The sequence below is a fragment of the Centruroides vittatus genome, unplaced genomic scaffold (genome assembly GCF_030686945.1).
Source record: "Centruroides vittatus isolate TY-2023 unplaced genomic scaffold, ASM3068694v2 contig_1114, whole genome shotgun sequence".
Classification (NCBI taxonomy): domain Eukaryota; kingdom Metazoa; phylum Arthropoda; class Arachnida; order Scorpiones; family Buthidae; genus Centruroides; species Centruroides vittatus.
Genome location: NW_027120716.1, coordinates 62,095 through 88,261, shown reverse-complemented (window position 1 = coordinate 88,261; position 26,167 = coordinate 62,095). Strand labels below are relative to the sequence as shown.

At 31.6% G+C, this 26,167-nt stretch overlaps 1 protein-coding gene across 2 annotated transcripts; it reads left to right on the top strand.

Moving 5' to 3' along the window:
• Positions 1-26,117, top strand: LOC136977484 (CCA tRNA nucleotidyltransferase 1, mitochondrial). 2 transcript variants are annotated; one of them, XM_067272989.1, is made up of 8 exons: positions 1-91; positions 7,094-7,308; positions 11,993-12,187; positions 13,062-13,188; positions 15,261-15,346; positions 19,052-19,159; positions 22,518-22,630; positions 25,636-26,117. In XM_067272989.1, the coding sequence occupies exons 2-8, from the start codon at positions 7,107-7,109 to the stop codon at positions 26,068-26,070; spliced, it is 1,266 nt and encodes a 421-aa protein (XP_067129090.1). In that variant the 5' UTR covers positions 1-91; positions 7,094-7,106; the 3' UTR covers positions 26,071-26,117. The 2 variants fall into 2 exon arrangements, with proteins under 2 accessions (XP_067129090.1, XP_067129084.1); XM_067272983.1 differs by having other exon boundaries at positions 14-91; positions 6,957-7,308.
• The last annotated feature ends 50 nt before the right edge of the window (positions 26,118-26,167 follow it).

Below are 26,167 nucleotides of genomic sequence, written 5' to 3'. Positions count from 1 at the left end.
TTTAGCCTTGTGCGGCGAAGTGAAGTGTACGGTAGTGAAATGTTTACGAAAAGAATCTGACGAAGAAATATTTCCTAGTGCTTGTGATTAAGTATGATTTACTATTTTTTAACATTATACAGTCTATTTAAGTACTATCATGGTACTATTTGACTGAAAATAAATTTTTAATGGTTGATTGTATATAGCAAGTGGGTAAGATACGTAGTAAGAGCCTTGTAATCTTAAGAAATTAATCAATTAAAAATGTGATATATTACATGGATTGACTGATAGGCATTTAAATGTTTCCTTATCTGTTTTGCTATATTTTTTATATGTACTTTAACACTTTAATAATGGTTAAATATTAAAAACAAAGGTAATATGTAATTAAAATAGGGGTTAATGTTACCTTAGGTAGCCAAGATGGCGGCTCGTCTCTGATTCCAGCAAGGAAACAGTGGGACTCACGTACAGATAAAGTGGGAACTTGATATATAATTCGTCAATATTTGATCCTAGATAAAACTTTTTTAAAACACGTGGGTCCTATCATTTGTGTTTGAAGAGATAAAGCCTTTCAAACTTGATACTTTATATATGCTTTTGACTCATAAATTTCTATATAATTAGATAGTCAGTTTATGATTAGAAATGACGATAATTCAACTGAAAAAGAGAAATCTGTAAAGTAAAAGAAGAGATCGAATTTGTGACCGAGTTGATACTTTAAGCACGTTTTGTGATGTAAAGAAAGTAGGGCAGACAGTTTGCTAAAGGTGGGTAGTTTTGGATTGGAACCATTCTGGACTTGGAACTATTAATATGTTCTTTGTTTTATACTTTTACGAAAATGGCTTAGCGTGAAACTGAATGCTTTATATGTATTCGTACTTGATTTAAATGGAAATGTTCTGTGAGTTTTTAGGAATAATCAAATTAGTTTTGGGTATTTTAAATTTGTAAAGATATTTTAAAAATTTATGTTTTTATTAGAGTTTGTAATTTGTTTTATTAGTAATGTGCAGATATTTGTGGCATTGTCTCACCAAAAAGTAAGAACACTAAACATTAAAATGAAAACCATATTACAAATTTGGTTATTTTAGCATAGGGTTGTTGTGTTTATCATGAAGTGTCAAGGAGATCAAATTGGGGAAAGAGTTAGCTATTCAAATTTTGTGAAAGTCTACATTTTCCTCAGAGTCCAAGAGAATAAATATGAAAGATTTGGTATGGATTGGACAAAGGGTTTAGGAGTTAATAAGGGGGGATTAAACCAGGGGGCCCAAGCTGTCTTCGTACCCTGAACACTGGGAGTTCGGTTGTGGGTTTGCACCTTGCTTGGATGGGCTGGCCACATGGAGTTTTCCGGGTTTTCTCCACGTCTGTAATGCCTAAATAGAGGCCAGTTTCCCTTAAAAGACCTCCCAGAAGGCATCCCCCTGGCCAGGGATGGCAAACCTTTTTGAGTTTGCACAAATCATTTGTCCTTGTCGTTGTATGCCATATTGTAAGCATACTTAGCTTTAAAGATGTTAATGCGTGCTAAAGTCTTAGACTTCTAATAATGATATTTAAAGAAATTAAACGAATACGCTTTAATTCGAATAAATGTAAAAAATCTGATTGAAAAAAAGATGATCAGGTGATCAACAAAAAAAATGATTGAAAAAGACAAATCATATGATACATTACATGCCAGATGATTTCTCTTACGTGCCATAGGTTCACCATCCCTGCCCTAGGCAGATCGCCCAAAGTGTTGTGTTGTTATAACTTAACAAACAAACAAATGTTAAATCAGGGGAGGGATAATGTATTTAGGGTTTGCAATATTCTATATTTTCTTCAGAGTTTGAGTTAAGCAAGAATAATTTGGAGCAGATTAGCCAAAAAGCTGAGAACAGAGACACACAAACAATCTATTATATATTTAAGACTGATGAGGGATCATTTAGTCCAACAGACTAAGCAGTTATGCTGGAAAATAATGGTACTGAGGAACAATCTAGTCTAATTGTTCTAAGGAATCATCTGGCTTAACGGTTCCAACAGAAGTGGTCTGTTAGATCAGTTCCAACAGTTCCAGTTTCAGAAATGAAAATGGATTTCCCACTTCTTTAGTTCACAAATATAATATCGTTTCTTTGCCACCACTTTTACATATATTTGTTCATTTTCTAGGTGTTGTGATTTATTTGCACAAAAAGACACACACAAACACACACAAACAAACAAACAACTCAAGAGGAGGAGGAGAGATATGGAGGTATATTCATGCCAAATCACCTTAGAATTCCTGAGAATCTTATCCAGACTTGAGTTTAGGTCTTTACAGAAACAGATAATTACTTTAGTTTCTCAATTGTCATCCTGTGCCTCTGCATTTGTTGCAGAGGCACAGGACCCAGGACAAAAGGGAGTCCTAAAATGAGGTATCAAAAAATGATCAGTATTATACAACAGACTCGGTTAACTGGCATCAATAGATGCTGCATAAATATAGTTTCTAGTTGCTTGTAGTTACTATTAAAAATAAGCCTAACTCATACTTTACTCCATACTATATTTTACCATAAACTTTTTATTGACTTGATATTAATATTGAAATATAGAAATTAAAAGCAAATCTGATCCATTGGTTGGATCAGATTTATGATGATAGCTGGAAGATAACATATGAAAATGCTTCTATTAATGGGCACTTCATCAAGAGGATGTGCACGACAGTTATCCAGGAGCAACAGAATTTTACAATTCTCTGGTATTCCCTTGTTTCATAATTTCTTTTAACATTGAGGACAAATGAATAAAGAAACCACTTGCAAAAATAAAGTTAGGTACTCACGCCAAGGTTTAACTAGCTTCTGGTAAAAGATTTCACTGAGTTTGGTGTTAAGTGCCTCGCAGAAGCAGAACTACAAATGTATGAGACGCATCTACAATTCTCTAAAGCGTGTGACTCTTCTACCTATATGTTCAATTAGGAAAAATACAGAGCATAGCATCCAATTCTATGCAGGCGATAAGATAGAAATTGAGCAAAAAACTGCAATGGTTAATTTGTTCATCACACACACAAGAAAGGGTGCTAACAACCACTCCATATTACAGTTATGTGGAAGAGGATGTGCCTGTTGAAGTGCACGACGTCCTACAAAGGGGACCCAAGTACATTCCCCCCCCCAACAACACCGACCTTAACCGGTTAGTGCCAGCTGCTTTAGCAGCAGTGAAGTCCTGCCAGGCAGCAACCATGCACCCACAAATGGTATTAGAAATCATCACGAAGCTTGTGGCGGTGAAGCAAGTAGCTGGTGCACCTAAGCGTTACGTGAACCAAAAAGCAGTAATGCAATTCCTAGCTAGGAATGACTTGAGGCTATTGATTTCTGACAAGGACAATTGATTCGTTCTGTGCAGGAAGGATGATTTTATCATTAGAGCCAATGAGTTCCTATCGCAATCACACTCGCAGGTAGTAAATGACGATCCAACGCCAACAGTACTGCGAAGAGCAAGGAAAATAATAGCATTACCAGGAGTAGCCTCGACCCTAACTGGATGCCTCGATCCTTCCACAAATGTAGCATGCCCTAGTCTATTTTTCCAACCAAAAACGCACAAAACAAACTGGCCATTACTTCCACTAGTAAATAAGAGATCGCATCCTACATATTTCCTAGAAAAGGTGCTCGCAAAGTTCTTGCGTGAACTTCTTTCGGATTCACCATACGTTACCCCTTCGTTGGTGGCTGCTAAGTCCTCCATTGTTTCCAGCATAAGTAGAAAGCATGAATGCTCCTATACTTTCTACAAATTGAATGTGGTGTCCTTATATCCATCTGTGCCTGTTTTCAAAGCCATAATGCTTGCCAATGCCCTGATCATCAGCAAAGGATTTAACATACAACAGGTGCTAGACATACGTGACGCCCTAACTTTCATCACCGAGCACAACTATTTTCTTTTCAACAAGAACATCTACTTGGAAAAGCGAGGAGTTCCTATGGGCTCCCTGCTATCTGCAGTCTTAACTGAGCTCGTTATGAGCGAAATCGAGCGTAGACTTTTCCACTCCCCTCTTGCCATCAGTTATCCGTCACTATATCTGCACTATGTCGATGATATCTTAATAATATGGGAGAACACAGAGGAGGAATTTTTCAAATTTGTGCAGCAACTATCAGGCACATACCCTACGATCAGTTTCACTTGGGAGAAAGAGCAGGATGAATCGATAATGTTCTTGGATTTGTGCATACGAAAGTTGGTTGAGAGGCCACAGTTTGTAGTTCATTACAAATCTAACGAGTTACCGTCTATTATCCCAGCAGAAGCTTTTTAACCGTTGCGGTATATCAATGCTGCCATTGCTGCACTTGTTAGAAGGGCACTATTGCTTCCGTCGACGCAGATAGCAGTAAAAATTGAATTAGACATTGTGAGAGTGGCGGTATCTTGTGCAGGATTCACGTATGGCAAATATGAGCATGTACTCCGCAGGGTAAAGGAGAGTCTATTCCCACGTACCATGCTGCACAGAAAAGAAAAAACATGTGATCCAGATTTCGTTGCCGTATCTCGGACCACCCTCTATACGCATCAGCCGCATCTTTCGGCAGTACAACTTCACTCTACCTATAACCCCTCTATCAAATCTACGTAGGTGCATCTGTAATGATCCTGACAAGCTAACCACTTTAGAAAAATCAGGAGTTTACGCAATACACCTAGAAAATCCGACGACGGGAGCTAGCACAAGATACATAGGAGCAACAACAAGAATGCTCGCCTCCCGTCTCGCAGAGCATCAGGACGATGTAGCCAAGGGAAAATATACTACAGAGCTCGCTAAAAAAGTTCTCAAGCAAGGCTACAACCCCCTGTGGTCCAGAATGGAAATAATAAAATGTTGCAACAATTGAAGGCTTGTGTTCATCTGGGAAGCACTACTTGTAGCTACTACGGAAGCATGCACTGTTCCCACCCTAGATCTACCCTGGGTGTGGGTAGCATTGTATCGGCGTTTAAACAACGAAACACGCTTAACATCGTATTGCCATCGCGGTGTCAATTCCATGCATGCACCGCTCACACCGTAGATTTAAGAATTCGAACATGTCAAAATCTTTTTGCACGTTCTTAACGGAATTACCGGATGCCTGTTTTGAATTCAAAAATTCTGTTCTCCTTGGAACATTCTGCACGTTTGTTTTATTAAAATCGTTCTTTTCACTTGAAGACTACGATTATAAACTTGTTGAAAGTGCTTGTGTTAATGCCAAAGGAACTATTTTAATGCCGAACTCAGTGAAATCTTTTACCAGAAGCTAGAAACCACTTGGTAAAAATTTCTTTGTCTATCCAATTGTTACTCTGTGCATAGTAATTTACAGAGAGGTTAGTTATGCCTTTAAAGTACTTTGGTTTAGCAAATTTTTTAATCAGAAATAACTTTACCTTATGATTTCTTGATGTATTTGCATAAATTAGCATAGTTATATGTTCTTGATTTAGTTTTTGAACCCATGAGCTACCTTCTCATCAACATCAGCCAAAGTAGAATTAGGTAGACACTTCCATATTAATCCAGTCTCATCTGCGTTATAAATCTGCTCTTGGGTTTAAGCTATTTTCTCCATCTGATTCACTAAACATGTCACGAAATGAAGATGCAGTTTTGAAATCATCTAATTTCTGTTCTTCCAACAAATTCATCTTATGGATATCATGACAAATCTTGAATCTGATAAGTCAGCCACTTCAAAATGAACACTGACCTTCAATATTTATTTTCTCATGAAATTTTTACTTTTTTATTTAATATAGGATCAGAAATATAACTAACCTCAGATCTGTTCAGTAAAAACCACTTATATAGGGCCTGGTCGAGCACTTCTATTTTTGAAAGAATTAAATACCTTCTAAAACCGATAACCGGCGTGAAATATTTTCAAAATGGCGAACGTTTTCGCTGCCCCTTCTGGGTTCTTCCCCAGGCAAATTCTTTTTGCTGGAACTGGATTCGATAATCGAACAGCATAAACAAATGGAATGTGTTCCATATTTAAAAGATCGAGTATGTGTGACAACCGCATGCCATTCTAAACATTTAAATTTCTTTTATTCCGTTGGGAAAACGATGCGTGCATCCTATGATTATTACGTGTGACGTTTACCGCTTTACGACCTTTCTTCCAATAAAAATTGCCAAGCAGTGGAAAGATTTATTTTTTCTTTGAAATTGATGCATGTTATTGTGCGATCGGCCTTGTAAATTTCTATCTCTTCCAAAGTTCTCAGATGTTCTTGATGTTGGGTGGTGCGGATCACTTTTTCCTCATTAAAAATCGGTGTTATATCCGGGTTTGCTGCATACGTGGACAATGCCGTTGTGTATTTATGGCGGGTAATGTCGGATTTATGCTCCTTTATTCTAGTGTATAGTGGGCGTTTAGTGGACCCTATGTACAGTAATTGTTTCCGCCATCTGTCGTCCTGTAAAGGGATACTATATACTCCCGACGGGAGTATATAGTATCCCTTTTTAGAGATGACAAATGAGTCTGGCATTTGTCATCTCTAAAAATAACCCATACTTCTTTCCAAGAACTGCACATTTTGAACACTTTTAAATGAATATCTTAACTCGGGTCCCACCCAGTACACCAATAACTACCCTTTTCTTAATGATGAACTTGTCATGCTGACATACCGGATGCTGAGTTAATGGACTTTCACTGCATATATTATAATGGTGATTTGAAAAAATAAAGCACTGTCTGCAAACTATTTTTGAGTTTTTTATAATTAAAAGGTTGATTTGTGTAATAGTAAAAATATAAATTATTGCATAAAATATCATTTCTGAACATATCAATTAGTAAAATTGCTATTGATGATGTAATAAACTAATAATTATTTATAAATTATGATAACATTTAAAAATTTTATTATTTTCTTTCCAGGTAAAAATTTATCTCATGAAGCATAAATTGATATATTGGGCCAAACTGTTATCTAATTCTTACCATAACTGTAATCTGTATCAAAATTATTCACTACATTTTCTGAAGAAATCATATTTGAATAATATTTCCTACAGATATTTACATAAAATGAAGCTTTCTACTCCATTATTTCAAACTCTACTAACGCCAGAAGTTAAAGAACTTGCAAGTATATTTCAACGTTATGGCTATGAATTACGTGTTGCAGGAGGAGCAGTTAGAGATTTACTTATGAACAAACAACCACTAGATATTGATTTCGCATCAACAGCTACTCCTCAACAAATGAAAGAGATGTTCACTGCAGAAAGTAAGATTATCTGTGTTATAAATTTATTGTTTATATATCACATTTTTACTTTTCCAAATGTTATATATAATAAAGGGAATGTATGATGATCAGTCCAAAATGACCACCCTAGATTTTTACATTTTTGGACTTGGGATCTTGAAACATTGAGAAATGCAAAAAAGTTGGGGATTTTGTGTGTATGGGAGCATGATTTTGTTTATCTACTTATCTACTTTAAAGTTTAATACCTCCTGTGTCTTTTTATCAAAAACTAGCAAAGAATGCCCAGAGTTGCTTGGGAGGAGATTGAGTTGTCCTCATTATAGGGTAGAATATGTCTGCCACAGGATGGCAGAGAGTAACTATTTAAAATTTGATGCAAATCAGTCAAAGGGTTGGCAGTTTGTAAGGGATGAAATCAGAGAGGAGTGAGGGATCCTAATTTTATGGTAGTTCATGTTTCCCCATATGATACCAGAGATGCAGGTGCCAACCTAGTAATTGGGCAAGATAGTTATTTGTTGCCATTTTTAAATATACATATAGTATAATTTTAAGGGCTCAGATCTCACACATTTAATTACTTAATTATTTCCAAAAAACTAAAATGATTTATTATCTGAAATTAAGAATGTTTTATTAATTTAATTTTTGTTTCCAATTTTGCCACCCCTAGCAATCTGCCTCCCCTGGCAGCAAGCCCACCTTGCCCACCCCTGTATTGGTCATTGCCATAGAGTTATAAAGAATTTGGTCTAGATCAGTGTTTCTCAACCTCTAACAAATCGTCGCCCCCTTCAATAAAACCGCTACATAGTATCGCCCCCTTCATTTCGAAAAAAATTTTGTTGGGCGTTAGCCTCGGCCCTCAAATTCGTATTGCATTGAATAGAGTAGTGACTAATATAATGTTATTTGTTTAATTATTGTACGATATAACGAATAAAATATCTAATTATTCTTAATATAATGTTTTACTATATCGCCCAAAAAATTTTTTGCCCCCCCAAATATAAATTGTTACTAATCGCCCCAACATAGAAAATCGCCCACATGGGGGCGATATCGCCCCCGTTGAGAAACACTGGTCTAGATCAATCAAAGGGTTTGGGAGTTTGTAGGGAAGATGAAATCAGCAGGTAGGAGTGAGGGATCTGAGTATTAAGGTAGCTTATGTACTATACAGTACATCAAAAAGTAATAAGCTTCCAATGGTCCCTTGACAGGGATATATTTTGTGATAATTGCAACTTTTTTTAAGGCATTTTATTGTTGATATGATTCACTTGCACATGTGTAAAACTGAAAAGTAACCGAAACAACTCACTTAATGTAGGTAGATATCTGATAATATAAGACTATTTCTTATTTGTAAATAGTAATTACAGTAGAGCCCCCTATAACACAGTAGATACGTTCCGTGTTATATGAATCCGTGTTGTACGAGTCACTTAAATACATGAGCTAATCACAGCCTGGCACGTGTGCAGTTAGGGGCTATGGCTGTTTGAAAGGTTTTCTTCCATAAAATTAACTGATTCTAGACTAATTTGACACATTTCCAAATCACGTATAAGTTTTTGGGAATAATCCATATAAACTATGCTATAAAAAAATTGTAGGATTACTTACTGAGTGCACACTGTTTGGCGACACCATTGCTTAAGCTTGTTTTCATCACGGAGCGGCTCATCGAATGGTGGGCGCGTTTCCTGATCAGCGAATTTTTCGCAGAAAAATAACTTAACTTTGGCAACATCATTAATAAAACTATAATTTTTATGGCCATTGAATAATAATTGTTTTTTAGTAGGTCCAGTGCTCGTCTAAACTCAACTGTTTATACGATATCCGCTATTGGTCCAGATTCGACCAATCCTGTCGCGACAAGAGTCGGCTATGACGTTTTACTGTGTTATACGAGTCTCTTTTAGCGTGTTCTATGAATACGATCACAATTTTTTCGCCGTGTTGTATTAACCTGTGTTATAGGGGGGGTCTACTGTATTTACAATTATTTACATTTACAATTCTACTGTACAGTTATTGTATAGTGGGATTAATACTAAGACAATGAACACACAAAAATGCTTTTGGCCTACTTACAAAAGGAAGTAAATTCACTTCTTACAGTTGTAAGTATCTGATAGCATAAGAGTATTATTATAAGAAATGAATGCTCAAGAAAACATAAACAATTCATATATACAACTACCCAAAACTGCACAAATAGAAACTGAAAATATACAGTAATAAATTTAAAAAACCCACCAGGTGGTGAAGGACCTTGAACAGAGCAGATGAATGGCAATGCAAGACAAATGTAGTGGTAAAGACATTGTTCTTGTGCATTTTCCTTGTTTAATATGATAATAGTATATAGCCTATGTATGAATCATATGGAAAGAATAAGCTTTCCAATAGTGAAAAAATTTTAAAAATTGGTTCTGAGATTATCTCTAGCAAACAAACACTCTTGCTTTATATATTAGTATACGATTTCTGAAATTTTGTAGAGAGGTTTATGTATTAGGGACTGATGCTATTAAATTTTGTGGTTTAAAGGTCAAGGGGTGAGGTATCATATCTCAATTGAGGGTTTGACTTTATGAAGATGTTACTTTTATTAACATTTATATTTTTTTTTCTTTTTATAAAACTTCTCTCTATTTCAAAATTAAACTTTTTGCCATTTTATAATAATTAATAATATAACAAGTTTTTTTTAAAATAAAATCTCATAACAGGTGATGCCATAAGCAATTTTAACTCCTTTCCAGAAAAATTATGCAACTTGTTGTTTGATTTTTTCTTTTATAAAATTTACATTTTATGATAAATTAAAAATTCCATTTTGAATCACTAGTCTTTGTAAAATCAGATGACTTTTGTTATGCTTTCTCTCTTTTTAAAAATGTGATTATTTTTGCCATGTCTCTTTAAAACAGCTGACTTCTGCCCTGAATCTCCATAGCAATAAACCAAACAAACAAAAACAACTAAATAAATAAATAAAATAAAATTTGTTTTTATATTAATTACAAGAATTATTGTAAGAATTTATTAGCAGCATTTGATCTGGGAACCTATTCTGAGCTCTTCCAATAACTCAATGAGAGCAATACACGGGACATTTGATAAGTCTTCTTAGCAAAAGGCAGTTAACAAACCTTAGACAAATTACTATTCTCTTCTCTTCTCCATATTAAGTGGGTTTTGCTATGGGTAGTCGGTCGAGTTGCATCTGGGTTCATGCTATCGATAGCTGTTACACTTTAAGCAATCCCAATCACAGTTCAGTTAATATTGTATTTTTGCCATGTGACTGAAACCTGCTGTTTTCCAAGTGAAGCATGTGTTTTTAGTTTCTGTAGCCAAATTTTTGTTAAAATGTCATCAAAGAAGGGACAATGCAGCCAGCAAACTATAACCTCTCAGTTCGAGATATTAATTAAAATACTTTGGCTCTATCCAGAGTATTTAGGCATTTCAAGGCCCTTGAAACTGTATGAGGCCCCTTATCAACACCTTACAATTTTAGAAATCAATCTTATAAAAAAAAGAGAGAATTAACATAAACATATTAATTTTAATAATACTTTTTAACAATAAAACATTTAATTGCAATATATTATAAAATAAGGTATAATTTAAAAAAGGGAAACACTAAAATTATCGTTTTCATCAATTTTTGATTGCAGAAAAGTTACTACAGAGCTATAGGTAGCTTTTCTAAGCTACCTATAAAACTCAAATAAATTTTATATTAAAAAGAAATCACTAGAAATGTAATATAAACAATATTGGTTATTAATATAATTAAATTCTACACAAAATAAAAAGTAAAGTATATTTTATTGGTTTGTAAAAAAAAATAATTATTACAAAATTTGACTTCAATTTTTTTTTTTGTAGAAATTTTTGAGCTCCCTTGAAACTCAGGTCCTAAGCTACAGCTTACATAGCTTACTTGTATATCTGGCCCTGGCTCTATAGCTTTTCTCATAATTCATTGCATAATAGTAATGGCTTCAGAAGACGACAAATTTCTTTAAAGCATGTATCATTCAGCCCAAAAGCATTATCTCAAAGACAAAAAACTGAGATTTGTGATGTGTCATGCTAATTTTCTCTATCTCCAATTGCTCATGAAGTAATATTGTCCTTACACCTAAAGTTGCCATGTTCTTTTTAGTTTCATTACATTCCTAACGGCACCTCAAGAATGATTGATAAGTAAAACTTGGTTATTGCACATGGCTATTGGAACTGAAAACAAAACATATGGCTCAGAATAGCATTTTCACAGTTGATTAAATGCCAATCACATGGTTCCAATAGAATCTAGTTTTTATCATATTCGTTAGCTTAACAATACAACTCAGAATAGGTCCTCTGAACAGAAAGAGGCAAAAGCTGAATGAAACAATTGTTTTTAAAATAATTTTATGTTTGACTCAGAGTACATTCTACCTTTTGTTAAAAGCACATGGCATTTGCTTGATTGTAAAAGCAATAGATTTTATCTTACTAATCTTACTATCTTACTTATCTTACTGCTTTTTCTTTTACTTCATATTTAAAGCTTTTGCAACTTACTTTTAAGCTTATGTTTGACTTTAATTATACAATCCATTATATTAAATTAATCTATTAAAATGCTATTTAACAATTAATTTATTTGCTTCAATATTTTTATTAGATATTCGCATGATAAGTGCAAAAGGAGAATCACATGGGACTATTTCTGTTCGAATAAATGACAAAGAAAACTTTGAAATTACATCATTGAGAATTGATGTTAAAACTGATGGCAGACATGCTGATGTGGTGTTTACAACAGATTGGCAGTTGGATGCTAGTCGGAGAGATCTTACAATTAATTCTATGTTTCTCGGTAAAAATATATATTGTATTTATATAGTTCTTCGTGTTTTCTGTTTTATATAACTACTTAAAATATACATTTGTTTTAATATATTCATTTTGTATCAGTACTGTAGTTAGATATGCATTGATTAAAGAACTGAAACTTATAACGATGAAACTTTTTAAATAAGTTACATACAGACATAACCATAAAATTCCAAAATGTATGTTTTTTTGGCTAAAATATTGATTATTTTTTCTAGGGGACAATATTTTTGGAATTACAAATTGAGAAAATTAGTCTCAATTTTTCAGAACAGTTTTGAAATTATATTCAGGATTTTATAATTTAAAAAAAAATTTAGTTGCCAAGAGTTGAGATGATGACACATTTTCAGAATTTTTTTTAAATGTTGGCATTTTTCATAATGATAAAAAAAAGAATATTAAAAAGACTATATAATGTAGAATTTGCATTTTTTCAAGTATTATATTATATAATAATTATATATGTAATAAAATATTATAACAAAATAGTTTATGAATAAGTTGTTATGATTATTATTAACAGATAAGTTATTACAAGATTGTGATTTAGACAAAAATAAATTGAGTATCCATAATAATCAAATTATTTCTGATCCAGAATGAATTAAAGTGAATTAGATAATTAAAAAAAAATATATTGAAAATAGTTTAATTGAATTATATTTATTATTCTGAAATAATTCCAAAATAATAAACTAAATAGAAATACAAATTTGAGATTTATAGACTATCATTGAATCAATTTTTAGAGAAGTATAAGAATTAGTCAAATGTTTATTACTTAAGATATCAGTATGTCAGAAGTTTGATTAAAAGTAAACAGTTTTCAGAATTTATTCTTTTATTTCTTGTAGGATTGGATGGTACGTTATATGACTATTTTAATGGCACTGATGACCTTAATAAGCATAGGGTAATTTTTGTTGGTGATCCTACTTTACGTATTAAAGAAGATTATTTAAGAATATTGAGATATTTCAGGTAAATTAAATTATTTCTTAGGTTAAAAAAATTAAAATACAGTAAATCATCGGTTATCCAAATACTGATCAACCAAAACATTAGTTAATTGAAAACATTCCAATTGGCAAATTCAACTTTTTGCTAGTGCTGTGGTGCTGCAGCACTCTTCCCCTCCCTGCCAACCTAAACTGTAGGCCTACTTTAATGTACTACTTTATGTAAGGTATGTATTTGTAAGACGTGTGATACAAAACATATAGAGTACAGTTTCATGTTTACCATATTTTTCATAAATGATCAGTTATCCGAGCAATCAGTCCTGAATTGTTTGGGATAATCAATGCTCTACTGTATGTGATTTTTTTTCCTCATATACTTTCAAATTTTTTTGTAAAAATAAATTATTTATTATTTATTAGATTGTCATTTTACAAAAGAATTTTAGTAGTAATAAATTACATATGAGAAAATCACAATGACTATGTTAATTTGAAATACAGTAGAGCGTCGATAAGTGGAACCAATTGGGGACTGGGGTCCTTCCAGTTAATGATTTGTTCCAGTTTCCGACTTTGTACGAAAAAATACATTAACCTGTCCTATGTTCAAATTTTTCTTTGTTGCGTATCGCTTCCTGTTGAATTTTTCTCCGTTGCGTGTCGCTTTGTGTACAATTTTCGTCGATTTTAAGCCTAACGAAAATTTTTATAATAATCATCGAGGCTATCGTATTGTTAAAAATTATTTCTGCATTTTGTACAAACAAAATAAATATATTAAAGAATATAAAAAACATGAAAATTATACTTTAGAAGTAAATTTAGTATCAAAAACGTTCGATTCAGCACGACACAGTCCGACTGAAAATCGTTCCACTTTTCGGCCATTCCACTTACCGACGTTTTACTTATCGACGCTCTACTGTATTGAGTAATATTGTGAATGAAAGAATTTAGTTAAAAGATTTGAGTAATTGGATAACTCTGAAAAATTTTTAAAAAGTCTCCAACCATTTTGCCAGTTTAAATGATTTTTGCCACTTCAAATTATTTATTGCCATTAGTTTTACTTACTTATTAATGCAGTTGCTGGTAGCCTCAGTTTGGAGTATGGAAAGCAAAAGTAACATGTTAAGCTGTCTCCTAGAAATAGGAATCATTAAAAAATTATTCTAAAATGAATAATTATGAAAAACTTATTTGATTACAATGCTTAAATGGTATTTCACAGGTTCCGTCATGTCAAAATTTTTATGCTTTAGTCTACTGAAGAAAGACTCAAAGTGAAAAATATGTCACTCCAAAAAGTTTCCCAAATGTTGTCAGTCAATAAAAAAATTCCCAATCTGGAAACGCCTGGTGGTATTACATGAAAACTATCTTTGGTTCTTAACATTACTCTGCTTTCCTGTCTGAACTTACCATGTCATGTCATAACATTGCCAGGTGTGTGGTGCATGGGACTCCCATTGCACCAGAGCTCAACATTCCTCTTTTTCTTGAAGCATTCTTTGAGATTACGTCTCATGCTGAATGTCAAAGTTTTATAGCAATTGGTTGAATGGCCTAAGAGTGTACAGTAAACAAACATCCTCATTTATATGTATAGATCATTAATTTTATAAATGACAAAGAGTTATATAATTTGCTTGTTTGTTAATTTATGGCAATGCAACACTTGGGCGATCTGCCTAGGAGGTTGCCTTCTGGGAGGTCTTTTTAAGGGTAACTGGCTGATGTTTAGGCATTACAGAGGTGGAGAAAACCCAGAAAACTCCACACGGCCAGCCCGTTCTGGCAAGATGTGAACCCACGATCAAACTCCCAGTGTTCAGAGAATGGAACCACTTTGAGAAACCACTTTGAGAATGGAACCACTTTGAGAAACAGAGAATGGAACCACTAATGAGGCCACTGGTAGGCCTCATTATATAATTTAGTTTTGAATATAGGAAATTATTAGTTATGTATTTGTTTCAATTTTTATATTCTACATAATATAAAAATTGAAACAAGAAAAGATTATTAATTTCACATAATATTAAAAAGTTTTCTCTCAGATTAGAATTTTCATTTGAACTTATAATTTAGGTTTTATGGCAGAATAGCAGTTGATCCTAATTGTCATGATGCAGACACTCTAAATGCAATAAGAGAGAATGCAGAAGGTTTAGGAGGCAAGTATTGATTATTATATTTAAAATTAAAGTTTATATATAATGAATAAAGCTTTAAGAATTGATTGCACACTGTGCTTGAATTATAATACAGTAGTGCCTCGTATAACGTACGCCTCGAATAACGGACGCTGCGAACAACGGACTTTCTGTTTGGCCGTTACGTGACTCGAGCAATGGACTGGCTGCGAACAACGGACTTTTCGGCATAATTGGTGACTGCTCCATGGGTGCGTTCTTTAATAGCAGTCGCTCTGCGTCTCCGCTACTATGAGAGTGTGCTGCTGTTTGTAGGCATTTAGGAACGACGGTGAAAGAAAGAAAGATGGCAGCGTCAGCACTATCGATAGTATCGTGATAGAGGAATCTATAATTCTAAAATACGAGCTTTTAAAGGCAAAAGAAGGGTCTCAATTGTAAAATTTAACCATAAAATGGATTATTTGTTGAAAGAGCATTCAAAATAGCCACGAAAAAAATTAGAATGCCGGCTACCATTCGAAGAAAAATTCGAAAAAAACACTTACATCACCACGTGCACTACTCGCGCTTTCACAATTTCTAAATTTTCATTCATTAAACCACATAATGGACCCGGAAACGAAACTATCTGAGCCATGGAGGACGCCATGTTGCTTTCCACCGTAAACTACTGCTACAAGCGGCCGTTTTTGCCGTTCGACAGCGCGCACTCCCACCGGAATTTAGGAACGCATTCCGCAGGAATTTTTAAACGGATGTCGCTCGCGCAGAGTTACGCGGAGGAATAAAAGAACGCACCCATGTTCATTTTTTTAAATGATACAGTACGGTTATTTTATGCTGCGGAACGAATTAGATGTTTTAACGTGTATTTCTATGGAAAAATGCGTTTCGTATAACGGACGTTTCGCTTAACGGACGTGCACCTGGAACGGATTAAGTACGTTATATGAGGCACCACTGTATCTAAAGAATATGAATGAAGGAAAAGTATTGAAGAATATAACTGAATTATACAAATAATAATTTTGATTGTTTATAATTATTAATAAAGTCTTTTGTTAGAAAATTAATTATTTCAATGATGAAGTAAAAAATACAACTACTTGTCATTAAAAATTTTGTGAATCTTACTGTTCAGAAATATGTTGTTAACATTGATTTTAAAAATAATTATTGTATAAATTTTTTAAAAATTAATTTAATAATTCTCTTAGAAATTGAAGTAAGTTTAAAAGAATAATTGTAGCTTAATATATTATTCACATAAATATATGAATATAGTTAATAATATATCAGTTTAATAAAATTATTTTATAGTCTTACTTTTTATAAATGTTTGTAATTAGAGATAAACTAAATTATTTGTTAAAATTAAATTTCTTTTACATAAAAATCTTATGTATATACTAATAAGACAAGATATATGAAACATATATTACTAATATAAAAGCTGTCGTGTATGTGTGAATTCCTTATAACTCCTGCAATTTTTGTCCAATCTAGATGAAATTTCAATTATATTTGTTTTATGTTCTGATGGAAAGTATAGGCTACTTATTTTTTAGAAATATTAGATATAGAATAAACATTTTATTGATTTTGGATCTCTGGTCACACTTATATATCAGTGATGTCAGTGACTCATTAGTTTATGCTTGACAAAAGAATTTCCTTTAAGTTGCATTTTTAAATATTTGGCAAATGGTAATATATTCGAACATAATTTTCGAATATATTTTAAAGCTAAACGTTCCTTGAAGGATAATTCAAATAATTGGAAAGCCAGTTTTCTTTTGTTCTTGTGTTCTTTTAACCTGAAGCAGACCTCGAGTGAGGCCGAAAACGTTTGTTTTCTGGACAGTGAAGAAGTACCGGATACAAAGGTTCAAAAAGTGAGTACATATTATACGAGGACTATTTTTTAAATAAGGTCTGTTTGTGAATGAAAGTGAGAATAATGCGCAATCACGGCAGAATGCATGCGCTTCTGCTCCGAGCAAGCTTGGCACGCGTTTTGACGCCATTTGCAGCCATATTGTCTGTCTGTATGCTGAGCTGTAGAAGTTTAAAATGTTTAAGAAAATTGAGTCTCCCGCCGACTGTGAGATACGATCTGTTATTCGATTCTTGAATGCAAGAAACTTGGCAGCAGTGGAAATCACCGTCAGATTTGTGAAGTTTACGGTGATAATGGTATGAGTGACAGTAAAGTTCAAAAATGGGTAAGAATGTTCAAGGATGGGCGAGTTAATGTGCATGATGAACCACGCCCTGGCCGACCTTCTCTGATTTCTGAAGATTTGATTCGTGATGTGGATAACAAAATTCGAGAGGACCGACGATTCACGATTTCAATGTTATCAATTGAATTTCCACAGATTTCAAGATCAGTTTTGTATACCATTGTTTCGGAGAAACTGAATTATCGAAAATTGTTTTCTCGGTGCATTCCAAGACTGCTTTCTGACGATCACAAAACAAAAAGATTAAACAGTGCTTTATCATTTTGACTCGATACAATCATCCACACAGTCCAGACCTTGCACCCAGTGATTTTCACTTGTTTCAATACTTAAAGGAGTTCCTTGGTGGTCAACATTTCAACAGCGAAGAAGTGAAAACTGCAGTTGTGGATTGGGCTTCTTGACAGGCAGGCAGATTTCTTTGAAGTCGGAATTCAAAAAATTGTTGAGCGGTATGACAAATGTTTAAACAAAATGGAAATTATGTAGAAAAGTAGATAAAAGTATGTAGTATATAGAAAGAAAATAATTTTAACGATATTTACAGTATTTTTCTTCTTATTAAAAAACGGACCTTATTTAAAAAATAGTCTTCATATTTATACTGTTATGATTAATTTATTGAGTTGAAATGTTTAAAGAGAGAGTCTTTCACTATTTCAAAAATACTTATAACTTATTAAATTTTGATGACTTCTATTAAAATACTGTTTTGTTTTTCTTTTATATTGATATATATTGAATATTGTATGGCAGGCATAGTCAGCAAGTTGATTGGTTGATGATTATATTATTTTTGGTCAATCGCATATAATAGAGCCTATTGAAACTCTAAAAACATTTGTAATTTCAGTAGGAATATTAATTTCATAATTTGCATGGAGAAATCTTAACTATTACTGTGAGTTGGTAACTCTGTGCTGTGAGAGATAACTTGTGGTGATCTTTCTTTCTGATTTTGGCATAGTGAAAAGAATGTGTAAATACTGTACAGGAACCATGCAGAAATGAAATATGCTCTATGTTGATGTTGCAATTAGGCTATATTGTTTTTTTTAAAATTATTTTGTCATTAACAATTCCAGTATAAAGTCAGTGTGGAAAAGAAGAGCAAAATTTGTGATTTACACATTGAAAGGAAATAAAAATTTTTTTATAATGGAAAATTAGTTTTTAATGTTAAGTAAAAAATTTTGTCTTAATGTTTTTACCAAATAGAGGTAATATAAAATTTTAATTGTACAGTAAATAAAAATGTGATGATAGATCCTTGATACTTTTGACTCATGAAAGTAGATTGTACCCCATTATAAGTTGGCCTGATAAATGGTATAGATATTCACAACCAGTTTAATTTATGAAATATTAATTATATTATTTTGAAATTTTAGAAAATAGATCAATTATGTCTATTTAAATTAATAAAACAGTTTCATTTTGAATAAGAAAATAAACATTTCATATTAATTATTTTCAGGAATATCAGGTGAAAGGATATGGATGGAATGGAGTAAAATTTTAACAGGAAACCATTGCAAAGAAATAGTTAAAACAATGATTGAAATTGGTCTTTCACCCTATATAGGTAACTTGTTATATATTTGTTTATTATCTATTGATATTTTGCATTGTGAGAATATTTCTATATATTTACATGATTTATTAATTATGACTTGTGCAAACACTCATCTTACAGATTAAATTAATTTACTATAAACTGAATTAGTTAATTAGCAGCATATAAAGAAAATAAAACTGAAACAGTTTTGGATTCAGAGGTCAAAGTTCTGAATTTTATAAAATCTGTGTCAAAAATAAACCAAAAAGTTATAATTTTGAAATTTTAACATTATCAAGAATAAAATACTAAATATAAATAATAATCTATTTTTTTTTATTAATAGCTATATGTATGATGATATAATATTAGTGCATAAATATTTTGCAATGAATATTAAAAGTAATTAGTTATTGTTAATTAGTTGGTCATATAATAATTTAGATAATTAAATAGAAATATTTTTATTAAAACAAAAGAATCAATACACCTTTTATAACTTCAGCAATATACTTAATCAACCAAAAATGTTTTGGATCTACTTTCTTAGGTCTTCTTTAGTTGGAACATTAAACTTAGAACAATGAAAAAGAACAAAAAAGACATTCAAAAAACATATTAAATGCAAAGATGGTATATCTACACCAACAGTTACTGTAAGCCCAATTATCAACTTGTTTTCTTCCCACAACAGTTTGTTCGATCTGTTCTCCATGAAACTCTTGGCATTCAGGTTATTAATATGGTGGGCTTACACCCATTGCACAAATATCATTGATACCTACATCAAACTAGATTATATTGAGAAGGTTGCCGAACAGCATGGGTTTTCTTCTGATTCGATGTGAAACTTAATTAGCACTTTTGAAACAGCAAGATTTACATTTTTACATCCAACTTCTAAGAAGAGATTACATTATGGAACTTAGTGTAATGTAACCCTCTTAATAAGACATTCCTGCATTAAGACAAATAGACAAGGAATTGGGTAAAATGAACAATGTAAGCCTTGGATCTATAAACATAATCCAACAGTTTTTGAAATTTACATAATGACAAGGATTCACTTAGCTATATTAACTCCTTGTGTGTTTATGCCATTTTAATTGAGGACCAGAACTTCAACACACAATTAACATATGTGGGAATTCTGGATGCACTCTACCACAAAGAATTAAGGAACACAAATATACCATTCTTTTACTTACTTGTACTATATATGTTAGTACACGGAAAATTAATCTCCACTCTTTTCTGACACCTCCATAATAAATATACCATTTAAAAAATCTCAACATAGACTTAGTGGCTTATATCTCCCAGTAGGATACACAGATAAAATGAGATGAAGTTAAGATCATTAGGCTCATCAGGAACCCTAATTTTGTCAGGTTCTTAGTTATTAGAAATCTTTAAATCTAAAAAAAAAAAAAAAACACTTTTGTATAAATCATAGGAATGCTGACATGTTATCAACAGCATGGAAATCTGTTTGAGCTTTAACTTGGGTATAGTCTTCCAATAATTTTTATTCATTTTTATTTTATTACTAGTAAACATATTTTATTTTTGAAAATAAAATATGTTTGCTTGTATTTATGTTTTAAGTTTTCATTTATAATATGCATTTACTGATTTTTAAATCTCTTGTATTTGAATTGTATGAATGTTTTATTGGTTTAGAACAGCATTTCTCAACCTAGGGGTCGCAATGACATTAAAGGGAGATCAGCAAAACAATAATGATATCATTTTACGAGAAAAAATCATTTATAAACTTATAAATGATTTTTTAGAAAAACTTATAAACATTTTACTTAACAATAAGTACACATGTAAAGATAAGAAATTATTGTGATGGCTGCATTTGTTTTTCATTTAAAATTTTCTCCATATGTGGATCTACCTTAGAAACACACAAAAGCAAATTGTTTTCTTAATTGGTTATTATTCCTTTGGGTGGGGGTTGCAAAATATTAATTTTATTTATATTTACTATTTGGGGGTTGCAGAGCTAAGAAGGTTGAAAATCGCTGGTTTAGAACATACTTCCTATTCCTTTTAATTTAAATTATTTCTGTTGTGTTTGATATGTTTTTCAAATATTCTTTTTGTTCTTTTCATTTAAGTTTGATATTCCAACTGAAGAAGACTTATAAAAGTAGATCAAAACATTTTTGTTTGTTTAATTATGTAAAGGCACCAGTTGTGGAACAGGGACCAATTGCAGATCATAATGATTTATGTCATAATTTTTTTCAGTTAGCAACATATCGAACAGGCACAAGTAACTTTGAACCCTTTAGAGCTCCTCTTCACATTATAGCTCGAGTGCAGTTGAAAGTGAGCATGTTGCATGGAGTTGATTTTGATTTAGCCAAAGTTTGAAGAGAAAATTGAGGAGAGTTCATTTAAAAATTCGTTTTAAAATTATACTAATAAATATAATACTTAGAATTTATGTAGTTATAATAGTGTAAGGTATAATTTATCAGAAAAAATAGTCTGTCCCTTTGACTATGTTTGTGGGATGATTTTTCTCACTTGGGTTTGCTCCTTGTGATATGGTGGCAGTGTGAATGCTTAGTTTTAAGGACTAAACAAAACAAGCAAGAAATTTTAAAGAAATTTTTCCTTTTTTTAGATGGCAAAGAGTTAGTTACAGAAAGGAAGCTCCTTGAAAAAGCTGTAAATGTAGTTATGAACGGTGGTCACAGTATTAGGGAAGCTAAATGAACATATGGTGTACTCTTCAATACAATACAAAGGAGAGTTAATGTTTCATAGATATAAACCACATTGTAAATAATTTCTGCTTAAATATAATGTTCTTAGGCCATGTACAGTTGAGTACGAGCCAAAATCTTAAATTGTGTGAAGAGATCCACAAGTGGTCCCTGGAGTTCAATTGTGGATAAAATGCCATAGTGCTTATAGATATTTTAAAAAGGAATGAAATAATTTTTTATTAAAATGAAGGGGTATAATGACAAATATAAGAATCTGATAAAGAAATAAATGCAAAAATTGTTATTATTTTGCTAATATGCATGCTAATATACAGACTTACGTTTAGGCTGGTCTGAAACTGATGCCTTTACCTTATATTGCTCTAGTTATACAAGGTGTACTGCTTTTTTCATTTGGTTACTTCTTCAGTTTTGTCAAATTATTTTGTGATATTTTTATTAACTAAAATTATATACATAAAGCTAAGAATTCATTACAATATTTTTTACGGTAAATAAATTATTTATAATGCTTTTTCTGACTGTTGTAAATATTGCAGTAATATGATGTGAAAATAATTTTTATATTATGATAAATTATTCAATAAATATTTAATATGTAAGACCTAAGATTTTATGTATATTTTTGTTTTAAGGTTTACCAAAATCTCCAAATGTTGAAGAATTTACAAAAGTTTGTTCAAGAAGTTTATCCTTAAAACCTCATGCTATGACTCTCTTAACAGCATTGCTATATAATGATGATGATGTTAGTATAAATTTTAATAATTTAACAGTTTTTGTTATTAAATAATATCAATTTATTTTAAATTTATATTATATGAACATTGAATATTTATTAAGGTTCTATAGAAGACTATTCTTATACAAAATGAAAAAATATGAAAGATTCACATAAATACAATAGAATCCACTTAACAAAATCACTTTGGGATTTGCCTATATTTATAATAATAATAACTCACTGATAATATTAAGCAGGGCAAGAAGACTACAGTTAATAGAAAGTCTCATTTTATTGACTTGACATTCAAAAAGACTTATTAGAACAATTAAAAAATACATAACTTAAGATTTATTAATTAATAATAATTCATCTAACATATAATTAAAATAAGAAATGTCATCAATTTAAACTAGTATACTGCAGCAATTAACAATTAAAAATTTTATTGTTTAACATTTATAGCACTAGCTAAGAGTAATTGCAATAACTGATAGCGATGGCTCTCTTGTGGCAAAAGTTAAAACAGGTTAGACAGACTAAGGTAATGGAATTGTTTAATATGCACATGTAAATATGTATTGTCTAGCCCAGGGGTGGCCAACATACGGCCCACATAATGGGTTTATGTGGCCTGCGATTAATTTTTCAATATTAGCTACTTAACTTCCAATAATTGATCGAATGGATGATTTGCGATATTTCTTCATTTTTTAAAAAACTTACAAAAGTTTAAATCTCTACAATGAATTTGTCTGTTATAAATTTACACTATTTGAAGAACGAAAGACCCCACACTCACTGAAACTCATCTGCCAATCCACCATATCACTCTGTTCATGCTGACATGTGACGCACAGTGCCGCCTGCCTGTCGACTTTTTGTTTTCTTGTTTGTTTGTATGTTTCTTTGCGTTGTAAAATGACATTGTGCATGCGTTAGGAACTTCTGTTTGAACAAACCTCACCTGCCGCATGGGTCAGCATATTTGTATTTAACATGATATAATTTTAATATTTCATTTGGCCCGTGAAAAAAATTTTTCTTTCCAATTCGGCCTGAGGGCAAAAACTGTTGGCCACTCCTGGTCTAACCTGTACATATAAATTTAATTTATTAAATTTTCTGTTCTAAATTGCTTTAAAACGATGTTGTATTTTACACAAATTTAAATGCAGGTACAGTACATGCTCCTATATACAAGAGTACACTGTAGGTCTACAGTATAATAAATTGACAGTAAGGATACAGTATTTATCATACTGTAGACCTACAGTATTTTTCTTGATGTATAAAGTATTGTACACGATACAATTAATTGGCTGATTTCATCGTTTGATAAAATTTGTGGTAATGTTTTGTTTTGTATGTTTGAACTGCGACAAGAAATTTATATTTTTCTTAAAGAGGAAGACCACAGGTATGACAAAAATTTTGTGAATAGAGTTTTTGGTAATTCTAGCATAATTATGTGATATTTTTGAAAAGCTGAATGCTCTGAATCTCTCCATGTAGGGAAGCTACATTCACCTTTTAAAGTCAATTGAGAAAATTTTAGTTTTTATAAAAACATTAAAACTACTGAAAAGAAAAATAAATGAAGATGGAGGAAAGAATGTTTCCCATTTACCTCCAATGCTTCAATGGAATTGATTTCTCTCGTGGTATGAAATTTATTTTTGGAAAAAATTTATCACAGCTTTATTTGGTTTCAAAAATATTTTCAAAATGGTAATATCAATAAATTTGCATGGATTCAAGATCCATTTAATGCTAGTGCTCCATCTGAATTTACTGCTGCAGAAGAAAATCTTATTGAGTTGTCTTACAACAAAATGTTGAAAACAGAATTTAGCAGCATGGAATTAACTGAATTTTGGATATCAGTAAAAGATGAATATCCCATTCTGCATGGTAAAGCTCAAAGAATTTTAATTCTATTTGTGACTTGTTATTTGCGCAAAGCTGGATTTTCGGCTGTGATATGAAAATCAATGTGGAGGAAATGAGGGTGGCTGTGTCCAGTTTGATTCCAAGATTTGAGAAAATGTGCAGTGATCAACATGCTCATCCATCCCACTAATTATAATTAATTGAATTTGTTCAATTACATTTTTTTTTGTTATCTTAAATGTGTGTTTTATTTTATGTTTTACTTGACACCCTAGCTTTTTAATTAAAAACATTATTGGCTATTTCATTATTTTGCAAATTTTACTTGTTAGGATTTGACATAGGGTGCCTTGGGAAAACCTGGATTTAGCAAGGGTGCTGAGAATTGAAAAAGTTTTGGAACCACTGCCTTTTGCAATGGAAAAATAACAAAGCCTATCATTTTGTATCTGAAATTTGGACTTATAAATCAGTAGTAATTTTGTTGTTATCAGCATGACATATCATGTAATTATTTATAATGCTTCTTCTTTTTTGTGGCTGTTAGAAGAAGTTTAATTTGTATTCTGTAGAGGTGTAATTTATATTCATACAGTATGCAGCTAACTGCATACTGTATGAATATAAATTACACCTCTTATTGATAAGAGTAATATTTGCTATTACTCTTATCAATAATCCACTTATTTTAAAGTTGCATAGATGAAGAAAAAGTCTTCTTGGCAAATTCTTTCATGAATAGAATCTTCTCTGTATGAATGCTTGCATTATTTATTTTCATTAATTCCTGTAAGCAAAGCAAAAACTATTTTTGTTTAAAATAGTTCCTTTAAGCAAAAAGTGTTTTTGTTTGCTTAAAATTTATTAAAAAGTAAATCAGAAGAAGTTGCTGCATTTGTCTAAAATTATATTACTCATGTCAGGATACATTTATCATTAAATCTTTATCAAAGTTTAATAAGAATTTGATAAAGTTTTTGTTGATTTTAGAGTTGATTATTTTACTATGATCATTTATATTTATTCTCTTTGAAAGTTAGCAAATGGTGTCAACATTTTAAAAATTATAAAATTGATAATTTTGATTTTTAAAACTGATATAAAAGGTAATAATTTTTTATATTCTCTTTACATAGCTTAAAAACCTGCGTCTTCGATTAAAATTTTCCAATTATGAATACAAGTTATCAAATTTTATCATCAATCAGAGGTTGGATGAAGTTTATAAAGAAGATTTAAAACCATATCAAAAAATAATGTTAATGACATCAGATAAAGTTAGTGATGTTCAAGAATGGACGTGTGAATTATTCAAATATCAAGGAAATAAGAGATTGTTGAATTTGTTACAAAATTGGAAAATTCCAAAATTTCCTGTTAATGGCAATATGCTACTAAAAGAAGGCTTCAAAAGAGGACCAAAGTTAAAAATCATAATGGATCGTCTAAAAGAATCGTGGATAGAGAGTGACTTTACAATGACAACTGAAGAATTGTTGAATGAAATATCATCTGTTCTAGAAGAAAAGAAATCTGTTGAAAATATATTGGAAAAATCAGCTGGAAAATAAATATAGTAAATGTGTTTTAATATATTCATTAAATAACTTTATTTGAACATTTGCTTTAATTATTACATATAATATACACTTGTAATACAATTTTATA

What these genes read in the sequence shown, in the direction of transcription:
- LOC136977484 (XM_067272983.1), top strand. Translation starts at nt 6,972, where the DNA reads ATGAAGCATAAATTGATATATTGGGCCAAACTGTTATCTAATTCTTAC. An exon ending in AGAGATGTTCACTGCAGAAA is followed by an intron (nt 7,309 to 11,992) that starts GTAAGATTATCT and finishes TATTTTTATTAG; the next exon opens with ATATTCGCATGATAAGTGCA. An exon ending in TGGTCTTTCACCCTATATAG is followed by an intron (nt 19,160 to 22,517) that starts GTAACTTGTTAT and finishes TTTTGTTTTAAG; the next exon opens with GTTTACCAAAATCTCCAAAT.